The 13,938-nt window shown below is 40.1% G+C and overlaps 1 protein-coding gene and 3 long non-coding RNA genes across 4 annotated transcripts; 2 read left to right on the top strand and 2 right to left on the bottom strand.

Annotated features, from left to right (window-relative positions):
• Window positions 1-898: 898 nt before the first annotated feature.
• Window positions 899-1,748, bottom strand: LOC124328644. Its single transcript, XR_006916413.1, has 3 exons — window positions 1,568-1,748; window positions 1,303-1,399; window positions 899-1,118 (listed from the first exon to the last, which is right to left on the bottom strand). It is a non-coding gene; the product is annotated as an uncharacterized LOC124328644 (long non-coding RNA).
• A 2,878-nt stretch (window positions 1,749-4,626) lies between these two features.
• LOC124328613 lies at window positions 4,627-7,261 on the top strand. The gene is made up of 6 exons (XR_006916359.1): window positions 4,627-4,826; window positions 5,018-5,156; window positions 5,620-5,875; window positions 5,941-6,167; window positions 6,400-6,476; window positions 7,148-7,261. It is a non-coding gene; the product is annotated as an uncharacterized LOC124328613 (long non-coding RNA).
• Window positions 7,262-7,336: 75 nt separating this feature from the next.
• Window positions 7,337-8,021, bottom strand: LOC124329471. The gene is made up of 4 exons (XM_046788530.1): window positions 7,859-8,021; window positions 7,595-7,725; window positions 7,505-7,534; window positions 7,337-7,437 (listed from the first exon to the last, which is right to left on the bottom strand). Exons 1-4 carry the CDS (start codon window positions 8,014-8,016, stop codon window positions 7,337-7,339), a joined length of 420 nt encoding a protein of 139 aa, XP_046644486.1. The 5' UTR covers window positions 8,017-8,021.
• A 2,514-nt stretch (window positions 8,022-10,535) lies between these two features.
• LOC124328601 lies at window positions 10,536-12,796 on the top strand. Its single transcript, XR_006916333.1, has 7 exons — window positions 10,536-10,829; window positions 10,929-11,400; window positions 11,479-11,628; window positions 11,801-12,038; window positions 12,111-12,255; window positions 12,410-12,580; window positions 12,678-12,796. It is a non-coding gene; the product is annotated as an uncharacterized LOC124328601 (long non-coding RNA).
• The last annotated feature ends 1,142 nt before the right edge of the window (window positions 12,797-13,938 follow it).

Genomic DNA, 13,938 nt, shown 5'->3' on the forward strand with positions numbered 1-13,938 from the left:
ACCAGCGCAAGCGCCACCCCCCAATGAATGACTCGCTCACTTTCCTCTATCGTTCCCTCCTACCCGAATATAAGAAGTGCTGCTGCTGCTGCTGCTCACAACATTCGATACATAGCAAAGCATTCCGCACCTCTCGTATTGATGTGTACAGCTCAAATCTCCATTTTAAAAAACGCGCGGGATTCAAAATATTTTGAAAAAGCTTTTTGCCATATTAAATGCCAAGAGTATATTTCTTTTTCATTTGACATTTGTTTGGGTGTGATAGTTTTTCTACCTGATATGAAGGGCTCTGTAGATTTATATAGTCATTTAAAGGCATATATAAGTCCACAATTAACGGGGCTGTGTAATAAATGTCCGGCGGACGAATGAGATTACAGTCTTGAGTCATTGGGGGGACAGCAGGCGCTGTGAATCGATTTCTATCGATTATCATATGCGTCGAGAAGGGTCTGTTAATCGACAGAGAGGGGCGTAGATTAAAAACCAAGGGTCCGCAGGGCTCATTGTTCGTGTACCAACTGAGCGTGAACTCTTGGACGATCGAAAATGCCTCCAAGAAAATGGAAAATTGAAGAAAGGAAAGTTGGGGTTTCTTTTGTGTACAACTTGATGGGATGGCGCGTCCTGTGATGGTTTTCTACTTGCACTCTGCTTCAAAGTGTTTAAATTTAAAATATTCTGGAATTGTTTACCCAGAGACAATGTTGTGAGGTACAAAAACAAGCCTGAACTGCAGCAGTCGCTCTACAAATGGGTTATTTAATGAACCCTGACTGAGTCAACAAGAACGTCAAGAGAAAACAGTTCCAGTCAGCACAGCTTGGGAGTAATCGTACTCGGCAACGATTTATATAACCAACGCCAACAAATAGTCAAATGGGAAGAATGGAGATTTTCCTACCTTGAAGGCTGGGAAATACGGCCAGGCGATAAGCGTTCCATCCGTCAAAAAGTTGAATCCAGCAGTCGGGATAGGGAGAAAAGGGGGTCCTCGTGAATACACCCACATTCACATGAAGTGTACACGAGGACATTTTATGAAAGGGAGACGAAGGAAGAGATACGTAGCTCGGCCATCGGTAGAATCTCCAATCAACAGGGATGCTGTTTATCTAAATGAAAAAAATAAATTAAGTTACGAAGAACAAGTAAGGAAAAGTTGTAAATGAGAAAGTGGGTAGACCCTAATTTGTATAATAAATGGGAGAATTGAAGGTTTCCATGTAATACACAAGTCATGTGTCATTAAAATATCTTGCAGGTCACAGGTTAGTGAAAGTAACGAAAAATCATTACCCAAACGATGATTCTGGGATTGTTGCTGTGATGACAGGTCCAGCACAAGCAAAACTTGCTTATCTTGTTGTTACGATGACTGGCTCAGGTCTCAAATCTGCACAAAGGAAAAGGTGAAAACAGTGTGAACATTCTGCTATGCATTTGACGGGGGCATACATGATTGCTAGACATTAGCTAACATTTCACAAATTTGGAACATGATCAATTCTTCTATTTAAGCTACCATTATCTCTCTAATTGTATTCTTTGTTTTAATATTTACCTGCTAAACAGCATGGAGTGGAAAGCATAGAGCCACACGACACGAAAATTGACACGAGTCGACGACCACATTATCGTGATTTAGTCATTTTATTTCTTGTGCTATTTTATGTGCAGCCACGTGCAATTTTCCAAAAGGCTAATAGTTTCATTTTCTTTATCGAAACTTTATCGAAAGTCGTTTTAAGCGAAATGATAAATGAAAACAAGTGATAGCAGACGATACTTTTATTCCAATTAGCTCGCTTGAAGATATCGATAGAATAAAAAATCGACCCCTTCCTCTAAATTTAAACCGCGAAAACGATCAAATCGGTTTTCTCACCCGCACTCGACATCCGCTTCGAAATGGATCGCAATTATTTCAGTATCTAATAGTTCGTGAACAAGTTAAGACCCCCTACGCACAGTGAAAATGAAAGTAAAAAATTTGCACGAAACCCGTGCAGATAATTACTTTAAGAGCGGTACAATAAGAACGCCTCCAGGACTCTGTTTGAAGCCACAAGAGAGAATGATAATGAAAAACGCCATTGCAATCAGCACGCGGCGCGGCCCAGCGGCGGCCGTCCCTATATGCATATATACATTTACACATATTCTTTTATTTTTAATAGAACGCCGTCTCTGGATCACGCCAGTTGTTAATCAAACTCTAAACTCATCAAGGTTATATTCCCAGGTTTTCTTCTTTTTGTATAGCATAGCACTTGGTTGGCCCCTTCATCATCCTGGGCCGCCGCGCCATCCATTCATCGATCCCCCTGGGAGAAATGAAACAAACATTTGCGTCCCGTTAATCGGTTTTCTAGTCCACATTATCGATCACTAAAGCCTGACATCCTATATATATATAGACCCCAAAAACTCGAATAAAAATATGAGAAAAAAGAGTTGAAGTATAATCAGCATTATAGGAGAGAAGCGTTGACTGTCGAGCCGGTAGTTTACGAGGCCGTTAGGAACATGAAACGCTCCAACGAATACGAGTACAACTGCTAATTGCAGATGACCGCCTCTTTTTTCCATCACTTCTTTTTCCCTTTTGCTGTAAAATATAATAGTCCCCCAGCCAGTCGATGACTTTTCTATAGCCACACACAGTCGTAAGTCGAAACCGTTTTGATGCTGCCCGTCAAGCCAGAAAATAAAAATAAAAACGACGAGTCAAATGAACTTGCTAAGTGACGGGAGTTCCTGAACGTCGTATGCGTCTTTTCTAGCGATGCTGCGTGTCTTCTCGGATAAGAATTTTTAACATCCAACTGGCCAGTCTAGCAGCAACATGTCAATTCCATCTTCATCCTTTCCATCCGGCTGCTGTTCCGCGTCTCTCTTGGAAGAAAAGGTTATTCGATAGGGCGACAAGAGTGCGAGAGCAATCAGCCATTTGATGGAAGAGTGACAAGTATCGAAAATCCTTTTTGTCTCCTTTTTTCCACTGTGCCAGCAACTGGGATGGCGACGCCGGGCATATGATGGACCAGCGCAGTCATTAGTCAACGTCACAGCAGCTGAGATTTCCTATATACAGTTTGATGCGCGCCATCAAAAAAGATGGGGGTAAAATGAACTTATTTTTTTAAAATATAAGAGACATAGAAAGAAGAGGTGACTAGAAACAGATGAATTTCCATTCCAGAATTTTATTTTTTCCTCCCATTTTCATCACCACTGTGTGTGTATATTGCATTTCAATGTTTCGGCTAGTTTTTTCTATCCATGGCTGCTGGAAATATCCATCCATAGAAATGATGGATCGGTCGACAGCGGTATAAGCGCCGTGCTACATCCGTGTTGGCCCGTGGCCGCGACGCCTTGTCGACTCGCCAGTTATATTCTCTCTCCAAACTGCTGCACTGTGTATTTGGGGAAAAAAAAACAGATAGAAATACGATGATTGTTATGGTTATTATTTACTATAGTCTGTTGTGATGGACTATAGCGCCAGAATAAAATAGAAACGGGTATATTATACTATACAAGTATGTGTGTGTACGAGGTGCATGTTTTTTGAGAGAATCAACACGAGTGCTTTAGTATATATATGAAACTTGTTCCAAGAGTTCCAGTGTAGAGAGTCCGAGACAAGGTCAAGTGGGCTCTTTTTCATTTCAAAACGAAACTATCCTACAAGGGCTGTGCTGCTGGTATATAGGGAGGTTTTTCCGTCTTCCATCTTCCGAGACATGACTGCTCACATGCTCTTGGATGTGAATCGCTGGGAGGAGTCGTGTTGGTATCATCGCATTTCTGACCCTCTGTCCGTCCAGGGTGAAATGTAAAAAACATTGACATCCAGCCCCATCAACTGTATGTATATAGTATGGGAGAGGCGAGGACTGAAGAAGAAGAACATGCTTTCAATTCTGTACATGTCAAGGGTTGAGGGTATAAGTCGACACTTTGAATGTTACGGCCAGCTGTGGCAACAACAATAATCGATTCATTAAGTCAGACTATTTAGTTTTCTATATGAATAGTTGGGTATTAGATTTTTGTTATTGGGTTGGCAAACCACTCTTGTGTAACAAGTATAGGATGTATTATGCGTGTTTGACTTTTTCCTGACTGTTCTTTTGGATAGGATAGACAAAGACACGGAAAGCGAGAGTGAATAGGAGCAATCGATTTTTCAGGGCGCTAGCTCAAGTTAACCCATCTGGTTCATTTCGTTTCTTTTAATCAGTTTTATCTAATAAAATTTCCTAAAATACTTCCCCCCCCCCCCCAATTGGTGGATTTTCGTTTTTTTTTAACTGTGCGCATTGGAAATGAAAAACGGTTTAAATTGCAAGCATAGAAAAATTAGAAAGTTTGAACGGAGCGCGTAGAAACTGACATCTAGCGCCTAAAAGAAAAAAGTAAAAATTTTATTTATTCTGAATTCGCTGACAGCAAATGGTTTAAATGTCAATTCAGTTTAAATATGATTATGAAGATTGCTGAAAGAAATTATCGTCCTAAATTTACGCTGAAAACAAATTAGTTTTTCTCGTATTTTAATATTTCAACACTAGATGCCGTTAACGTATCAACGTTTGTCCATTTGTTGTCGTCTGCTTCTGCATTTTCTAGTCGCGCCGACCTTTTTTCATCGGTTTTACTAGGTTTTACTAAATTTATTATTCAATTAACGCTTTCTTAAACGACGAGACAATTAATTTATTTTCAAGTTAGAAGCCGAATCATAGCACATTTTTGTTTAGGCTAAGGAAGCTTTGCTTCATCATAGCAACAATCTCAGAATCATCAATTAGGTAATGATTTTTCTTCATTTTTTTCGTGTGACCTGCTAGATATGTTTATGACACATAACTTGGGTATTACATTAAACCTTTCAATTCTCCCATTATTTAAAAATGAAGGCTCTCCCACTTTCTCATTTACAACTTTTCCTTATTTACTCGTAAATATTTTTTGTAACAAATTTTTTTTATTTGTTAAACAGCATCCCTCTTGAAGTCTTGATTAAGGAAATGCACACATCCCCTGACTGTGGAAGAAGACGAGATCCAGATCACCCCATGGCTTTCAGGTGAAACGAGCACCTGTCTTGATGCCAACTTGAAAATGGTTTTTATCGACTGGTAATTCAGCAGACAAATGTGGATGTAGAATTAGATACCAATTTGGACTGGACAATCTGGACTACTTTGGACATGCTGGACTGCCCAAAGCATTCCACCAATATCTGCTGACAAATGAAACTTCTAGCTTGGCCTAGAAGAGTCTTTGGAAATCGACATTTCGTAATTAGGCCAGAAACGGCCTATTGTCTATTGTGCCTCCCTTTCCCGCTCCTGAATTTCCTGCTAGATGGCGTTTTGGATGAAACGCTCCTGTAATCCTGATTTGTGCCAGCGCCCAGCAGTAAATTGCCCGAGACTACATTCAGCTGTCGACTATTGAGTTACGCCGTGAAAGCCGCGCCATTCATTGTTATCACTAATTTCACCCAGCCTCTTTGCCGGGCAGGCTCTCGTCGTTTTCGTATCTCTTGTAACAGTGTAGCAGCTTTGACCGAGTCTTTGTACGCTCACCTGCCCACAGAAAATGTTCAATATTCGTGATCCCGTAATCGACCAGCTCACCTCCAATTAGCATCTAATCATTTGATGTGGCTGCCGTTTTTGAATCGACAGGCGGTACTATTGCAGAAGATTTGGCACCTAACGAAATCCTCGAATTTGTTTTGAAAGATGACGTGGAATGGACTAATTATCTTTTAGTGCTTGAACGAATATCTGTTATTTGACAGCCATCGATAATCCGGGCCGTAGGAAAAGAACTCGTCTGTGCCGATTTGGTATGACATGATTACAATTATTGTGCTTGTTTCTCTAATTAGATTGAATTAATTTACAATTACAGGAGAAAAACCGCAGTTTAGCTGAGGCTTGGTCTGTTCTCGTTTCTGCTATTGACAATCTTCAATCCAATACTTGGCCCCTTATCACTAGCAAAGTGTACATGTCATTACATTTCGGACGTGTCGAAGAAGCTGATGCATGCGGAAATCCCGGGAAATCCTGACCGGGCTACACGCGTCCAACGTCACGTGTTTGGTTTGCTCAAAGCCATCATCGCACGTATCAAAAGTGACTATATTTTTGGCGGCCGAATCCCCGAGGCCGAGGAAATAAATGGGAGACATTTTGAGTTAGATTTTTGAATGTTGAAATCGAAGTAGTTTCCAGCTGCGCTTTTATTTTAAAATTCCTGACCTTCTGTCTTGTTCACTTAGATGCCGTGAAACTGTGAATATCGTCTAACCAAATACCCTTCAATATTTCCTTAATCTCGTTACTTTTTTATTGATGATTTTTTTAGATCCGTTGTTATGATAATGAAAACATTTGGACAACACCACCAAAAAGTGGACCAACAAATCTTTTCGAAAAAGTCAGGTTAGTGCTGCTCTCCATCCCTTCCTTTAAGCTTACTTTTATGATCGAATTTTAGCACCACTCTCATCTACGCTGATGATGTAATCTTTTAACGACACGCGGAATCAAGTGCTTGTTTTCTGTTCGGAGCACACTTTTTTTTTCATCTTCTTCCCCGGTATAGAATTTGAATCTTCTTACTCCGGTGGCCATTCGTCCCATGCTCCCTTTTTTGGTCCGTTGACCGAGGCGGAAAGTTAGTTCCTCATTTGAATCTCTTCTTCGCCGCTTATTACTTTTGCTTATTACCTTTCTTGCTCATACAGTGCGTCTTGCACATGTTACCTTAACCTTATTTACTACATCGCTCTACTGCAGACATCCCTGTCCTATTAGAGACTCTGGGGGTTGGGGCATCGTTGATGGTAATGTTTTTCCGAATATTTTCATTGCCAGGTGGCAGGTTTAGATGGATGTAAAACGGAATGAAGATCCACATCCGCCATTCAGACAGGATCGAACCTTTTTCTTCTCGAATGCATATTAATAATTGGAGACAAAGCATTATGCATTATGCATTATTAGATTTTGATTTTAAACTAACGAATTTAATTCAGGACGATAAATACTGAAAAAAGGGCAGGCAAGAGAGAAGTCTTCAATAATTTTATCCGTATTTCTTTTTGAACCAGGTATTACACTTAGCGCCTCTTAAGGTTTTCCTCTGAGGTTGTGACGATCGGCTCGGTTTGATGACACTGTCTTCCAGATCAAAAACTATTTTCATTCTTTTTGAAGGTGGTGACGGAGATTCCATCGACTTTGTGAGAGATGGATCGTCCTTTTTTGGTACAACAGCGAGATCTTTGGATGGTTTGATGTCATCCAGGTCGTAAACGATTTTCGCTCTCATTTTCGATTTTTTTCTGCTTCGGAGAGTGACTTACTGGTGGATTCAGCTGTTGCTTCTTTGGTGATGGGTCTGCAAAATTGAATGCCGATAAATATGGCATTAAAGTTGAAATTTAAAGCAGAAAACCAGTTAGCACCTATAATTGCAGGCATTTTCACGTCGTCGGCTACAAGAAGAGGAAGATGAACGTCTTTACCATTGTATTTTATGTTAATGGTGCACTCACCTAACAGAAGAACAGGTTCTTTAGAAGTGCTGGCCGGTGGAGTTCTCTGTCTTTCAAAATCTACGGTCGCCATACCACATTCAATAGATTGTTCATCGGGAGGTACCCCTTCGAGTACCTTGCTAACGCAGGTTGCTGACAAGTCAATAATTCATTTCTCGTGAGTCGTGATGTTAAGCTTCGTAAACAGAGTTCACAGAAACGTCAGAAAGCAATCCTTCCGTTCCGTACAGTCAAACGTAGTAATCGTGAGGTAATATTTTGGCTGTCGGTAGGTGGCTAAATGGATTGTCCCCCAGCCACCAGGTGACGCGAGTGTCTTCGTGAGGACGAAATATTTGCCATTTTTTCCCGAGACGCTGACTGAAAGTGTATTCCAAATTCATTACGGAATTGCGGTGTCGATCTACATTTTCAGCCATGAAATGGTAATGGTATAGTTTGGATTTCTTAAATTTAATTTATCTTAGACGTTTCTGTCTGAATTTACAGGCTATCTGGGATATAATTTCACTTGGCCAAATAATGTGACGACTTGGGTCGAAACTGCTGTCCAATGTCGGCCATTGTTAGCTGTACGTCTTGGCTGTACGTCTCATCTTGTGCAGAAACACTTCAGACCTAGTAAAGTAATCTTGTTGATGAATTTCACTCTTATAATACAATTTGTTTTATTAGTTGATGTTAAGGTTGGAGATAGAGATCCCTTTGCTCAACTGTTGCAGAAATTGAGAACACGACAAAGTCTGAGCTTCATGACTGTTGTATCATCAACATGGTTTTGTTACAGCCAGCTGGGGAAAGATGTGATCGAGTCAAGTTGAGCTGCAGCTGCTGCATGCAGTTTATCGAGCTGGTGTTATCCCAAGTGTCACTGCAGGAAGACTCATTGAATTGGTAATGTGATTGATGTTATAGGTTGTAACTTGGAAAGTCTTGTGTTTTTTTTTTTTTTTTAAATATTTTGTATTCAATTGACAAGTTTAAAATTTGATTAAATTGTAGAAAATTAGAGGTAATATTTCTTCCTTCTAAATAATGGTTTCCATTCAAAGATAGCCCTGTTAAGTTTTGTTTAAATTGTCTTTCAATCAATCTAGAACAAAAATTCCCACTCAGTATTACCAAGTTTTTGTAACATATTGGAAGTAGATGTACAGAATTCTTTCTTGTTTATTTTTCAATTTTAATTAAATATTAATTTTAAATAGAAGTAAATTTTATTATTGGTACCCTTTTTCACATTTCCAAATGTTATTGCTTATTGGTTCATTAATGTTCTTTTGCTTTGTAGGAGTTAATGGTCAATTTGATGTTTGAGCTGTTTATGGTGTGGCTGTTTGGTGTACAGTGGTTTTGCAGCCCCCTTCCAGATGAGAGATGCTCTGAAATGGAGTTTGGTGCAGACTTGCAGGTCAACATCACACTTAAATCGACTTAAATGTGTATTTGCCTATGTTGGTGTCCATGCAGTATATGCAGTGTTGAACGGTTGGGTAAAATAGTTCATGCTGCCTGATGGCTGTCCAACAGTGACGGCCCGGACAATCCTGAATCCTTTAGGGTTGCCATTCCATCGAGGCTTAAACGAGGGTACGTAGTTACACGTTAGTCAAATTGTTAAAGCTACAAATTCAATTGTTTGTATTACCTAGATGAAGCGGAGGTGTTGCCCATTGAGGGGTTTTGGTGACAAGGAGTCACTGAACGAAGCGCTAAACCAAATGAAAAAAAAAATAATAAAAAAGGTAATGCTAGGTACGACATGAAGCTTTTGCTTTCGCAGAAAATAATGTGAATTTGTTTGCAGCCAACGAACCTTTATATATCCGAGCCGAGTCCTTTCCGTCTACATTCGGTGTGAAGAGCAAAACCCAAATTTCAACACATTTTACTGCTTAGCAACGAAAACAAAGCGAGTGTCAAAACATTGTTTTACTTGCACATACTTTATTGTGGCAGAAACGCGTTGGTCATGTAACAGGGTGGAATTTTTTTCCCTTTTGTTCATGCAGCATCAAACGACACGCGATAGGTTCTGGCGGTAATCAACTATTCAAGACATGTCAATGTAAAAGACAGGGTAAGAATAGCTCCTGTAAATGTTATTCATTTATGTTAAATAGCTGCTAGTAGGATCTCATTGTTGATTTGCGGTTACAAAATCCATAGCCCTAGAGTTCAGGTATTGTCAATCAATCATTTGATTTGCGTTTTAGATGCTCCTAAATCAGTTGTGGAAATACGATTTCCCCCACTTCTCCTGGATGGTTTCTTAGGATCATTTAAGTTCATTTTTCAGTTATTCGTTGTGAACGTAGCGGACGAACTCTGACAGTCTATCGAGCTTTAGCAATTGCGTCTAATTTCTTATTTAATTCAACCGTTCTATGAGAAGCTTTGATTTGTATTTTTTATATTCATAATTTATCTTTTTTTAGATTTTCTTCTCCGACCGCAGGTGCAAGGAATATGTTTGAAACTTAGAAAAGTTTGCAGTAGAATATTTAAAAAAAAGCCGACTATCCTTCAAACGGTTCGAAATGGAAGATTTATTCATGCACTGAAGAAACGAGTCAAATGACTCAAAATGTCCAATGTGGTATTTCTAAAGTGACTAAAATTTAAGCCATTACCATTTATGATTTGATATTTATTTTGATATTGGTTATTGTAGACCCATCCCCGGCAAAGTCACCTGCAGAAGGAAAGGCCAGTTTGTATTTCAATCGAAGGTCATGGAGATCATTACGTAAAAGGTGTCGGGCATTGGTGTAGAGGCTGGGTGAGAATGACACGATTTGCTTCATTATCAAGAAGGTAAAATAGCCATTAGGCTTAGGGGGAGGGGTGAGAAAAAATTTTATAAAAGGCGTGAGAAAAGTTGCCAGGGATCAGTCGAGTGAGCATCTCCGACACGGCAACAACTCCATATTTCGTCGTAATATCAGTTCGCAATCATGGGTCAATGTTCATTTTTATTTCGAGTCGTAAATCTATTCTATCTTGTTATTAGTTGTTGATACGACTAGTTACCTTCGAAAACTAATTTCCCATTGTTTATTACATAGTTAATTATGGCATTGTGTTGCTGTTGGGTGTTGTATCGTTGATGTCGACCACGAGAGAAAATCTTTTAAAAGGAAAGAGAAAAGGCAACAGAAGTCAATCGAGTGAGCATCTCCGACCCGGTAACAACTGCATTCTTCGTCGTATTACCAGGTCGCAATCACGGGTAAATAATCTGTATTTCTACGTGGAATTTTGTATCAATTTCCATTTTTTCTATTTGATAATATGTCCGTTATATTGTTGAATATTTAATATTGTCTAGTTAACTATGCCGTCATGCTGCTATTGGTTGTTGTATCGTCGATGGCTGGGTCGACCACTGGTGTACCGACGTCTCCTGAATAAGGCGTATATCAAACCGCAACGCCACCGCCTTACTACGCAACAACATACGCAACGACCAGATACTACACCGAGGTTGCACTGTTGGGTTTACAGTTAAACCACCAAGGATCCAGATGATTTCACCACAACTTGTGCTGCTCCTCGAGCTACACTACCAAAGCGCTAGAGTACTACACCGAGGCACCTACTGAGACTACGCAACTACGTATGCTGCCCCAACCTACGACACCGAGGCTCCAGCTTATTACATCACCAAGGCTGTCGAATTCTACACTGGAGCGCCCAAGTACGACAGAAATCAGTCAAGTGAGCTTCTCCGACACCCAACACGGCAACCCCGAAGTTTCGAATAAACTTCGTTTCAAACAGTGGAACGGCAAAGAGTGAAGGTGAGTTCTTTATTATTGTAATTTTGTGCAACATGTACTAATGACTTGTTTTCCTTCCTTGTCTGTCTTTAGAACAAGACAAATTCGACTGCAATCGCGTCGAATTGAATAGCAATGATAACATATTCGTACGTGTACACCGCGCCGTTAAACTTGACATTGTCGGTCGGCAAGCCGCACTTGACGATGGCCGTACCATCACCTACGACAAGTGCGTTATTGCCACAGGTAAACATTTTATGCCAAACGAAATTATGGAATGCTGAATAACTTTTTAATCCTCCTGCTCGATAGTATCTAAAAGTCTATTTAAACTGCTAGCAATTTATTTTCCGTGAATTAGTTCTACGAATAGAATTAGTTCTACGAATTCCTCTAAAAATGGCCTTTATTTTGTTAGGTGTTAAACGAAAATCTTTTCCAATCCCTGAGCGGTGCCCTTAAAGATGCCCACGAGCACGTAGCGCTGTTCCGCAACATCGATGGCGGTAACATAGGTCGAGTTCTCCGTCCTCCTAAATATTTGAGCCAATGGACAACCGAGAAGGTGAAAGCGGAAAGTGTTAATGTTTTGCCCAAAACTAATGTTGAGGGTGTAATTTTGGAAGACTACAAGGTCGCATTGTCCTTAAACAATGGTCAAAAGATAAACAGTTATTTCTGTACATGTTTTAGCGATGTTAATTAAAATCTAAAAATTATTTCAACAGATTTAAACTGACAATATCGTCGCTGCTGTCGGTTGGGACGTAAACACGGATTTGGCTGTTGCTTTTGGTTTGGAAATAGAGGAGAGGAGATTTTGGTGGTTATCGAGTCAATACCGAGCTTGAAGCACAATCGAACGTTTGTTTGGTGAGAATCCTTGAACATTTTATTTCATATTAATTGTGCTATTGTGATTTAAACTTGACCAACATTGAGTGCTCTAATGTTGTTGTTAGATAGTATATGAAGTTCTTGTTAAATTAGATTTTAATTATTGGGTTTGGACTTTATTTTTTATTAGACGTTCTTTTGTGATATCAAATTGGGTCGCTGTTGTATGGAACATGTTCACCATGCTGTTGTATCAGGGCGATTGGCTGGAGAGAACAATACTGGCAAAGAAATGTGGATGAAAAACTGCAGTGCACTGTTACCAAGTGCATTCTTCGTCGTATTATCAGTACGCAATCGGGTAAATATTCTGTTTCACGGAGTTTTTATAAATTATTTGTTTTCTATCTGTTTGTGTACCATATTGAATATTAATGTTCAAATTATTTACCGCACAGTTGATGTGATGTCGTGATGTTGCCGTTTGCCTTATCGTTGAAGGCTGGGTCGATCACTGGTGTACGGATGTCTCCTGGGTATGGTGGATACCAAAGCATCACGCCGACGCCATACTACACAACCTCAACATTCGCAAAAAACGGTTACTACACTGAGGCACACTATTACTACACCACCAAGGCTCCAGAGTATTACACCGAAGCTGATGCTGCCCCGAGTTACATCATCAAACGTACTACACCGAGGCTCCCAAGTACTAAAACCACCAAGTCACCGGAGTATTACACGTATGTTGCCCCAGCTTGCTGCACCGAGGCCCCCTAGTTCCTAGCTACTACACCGAGGCTCCAACTTATTACACCACCAAAGCGGCTGAATACTACACCGAGCCGCCCAAGTACTACACCAACAAGGCTCCAGAGTATTACACCACAACTTGTGCTTCCCTGAGCCTCTACACCGAAGCCCCGAAGTATTACTCTGCCCTAAGCTACACAACTACAACTGAGGCGGCCAAGTACTACGCAGCCCCAACTTACTACACAGCGGCTGCTCCTTCGTACTACGTTGAATCGGAATACTACACCTAGGCTTCAGTTTACTACACCACAACCTATGCTACACCGAGGCCCCTATGTACTACACTACCAAGGCACCTGAGTATTATAACACTACTTACGCTGCTCCGACCAACTACACCGAAACTCCGAAGTATTACTCTATCCCGAGTTACTACACCACTAAGGCACCTGAATATTACACCACACCTTACGCTTCTCCAACTTACTACAGGGACGCTCCTAAATATTATAAGTATGTTCAGATTTGTCGGTCATATCTTAATAGTTTCTAGTCACTGGGAATTGTTGATCTTTTATAGGGAAATAATTTTTTTTTAAAACCTGGGTTATCATTGTGTACGACTTCTCTTGCCACCTAAAAGCCTTAAGACATTGCGACGTTTTCTTATTTTGGTTGGGTCTTTCCTATTTCGTATGTTGGAGGTGGTTATTGCTCTAGTCTCTCCGCATTCCGACATATTCTAGTGTTTAGACAACTTTCATTTACAGGGCAAGTTACGAAAGAGACGTACTGTGTGGTGTTTACTAAAATTGATTGATGTTGACAGCTCTCTTTTTAACTTAAGTTGGTGTAACAAAAGAGTTTGAGATAATGTGTGGTTTATCATAGAAGTTTATTTGAAGAATGTGGAGTTTATCAGTTGCTTGCCTATATCTTATGTAAAACTTGAAAGTTGTA

The sequence above is a fragment of the Daphnia pulicaria genome, chromosome 3 (genome assembly GCF_021234035.1).
Source record: "Daphnia pulicaria isolate SC F1-1A chromosome 3, SC_F0-13Bv2, whole genome shotgun sequence".
Lineage (NCBI taxonomy): Eukaryota > Metazoa > Arthropoda > Branchiopoda > Diplostraca > Daphniidae > Daphnia > Daphnia pulicaria.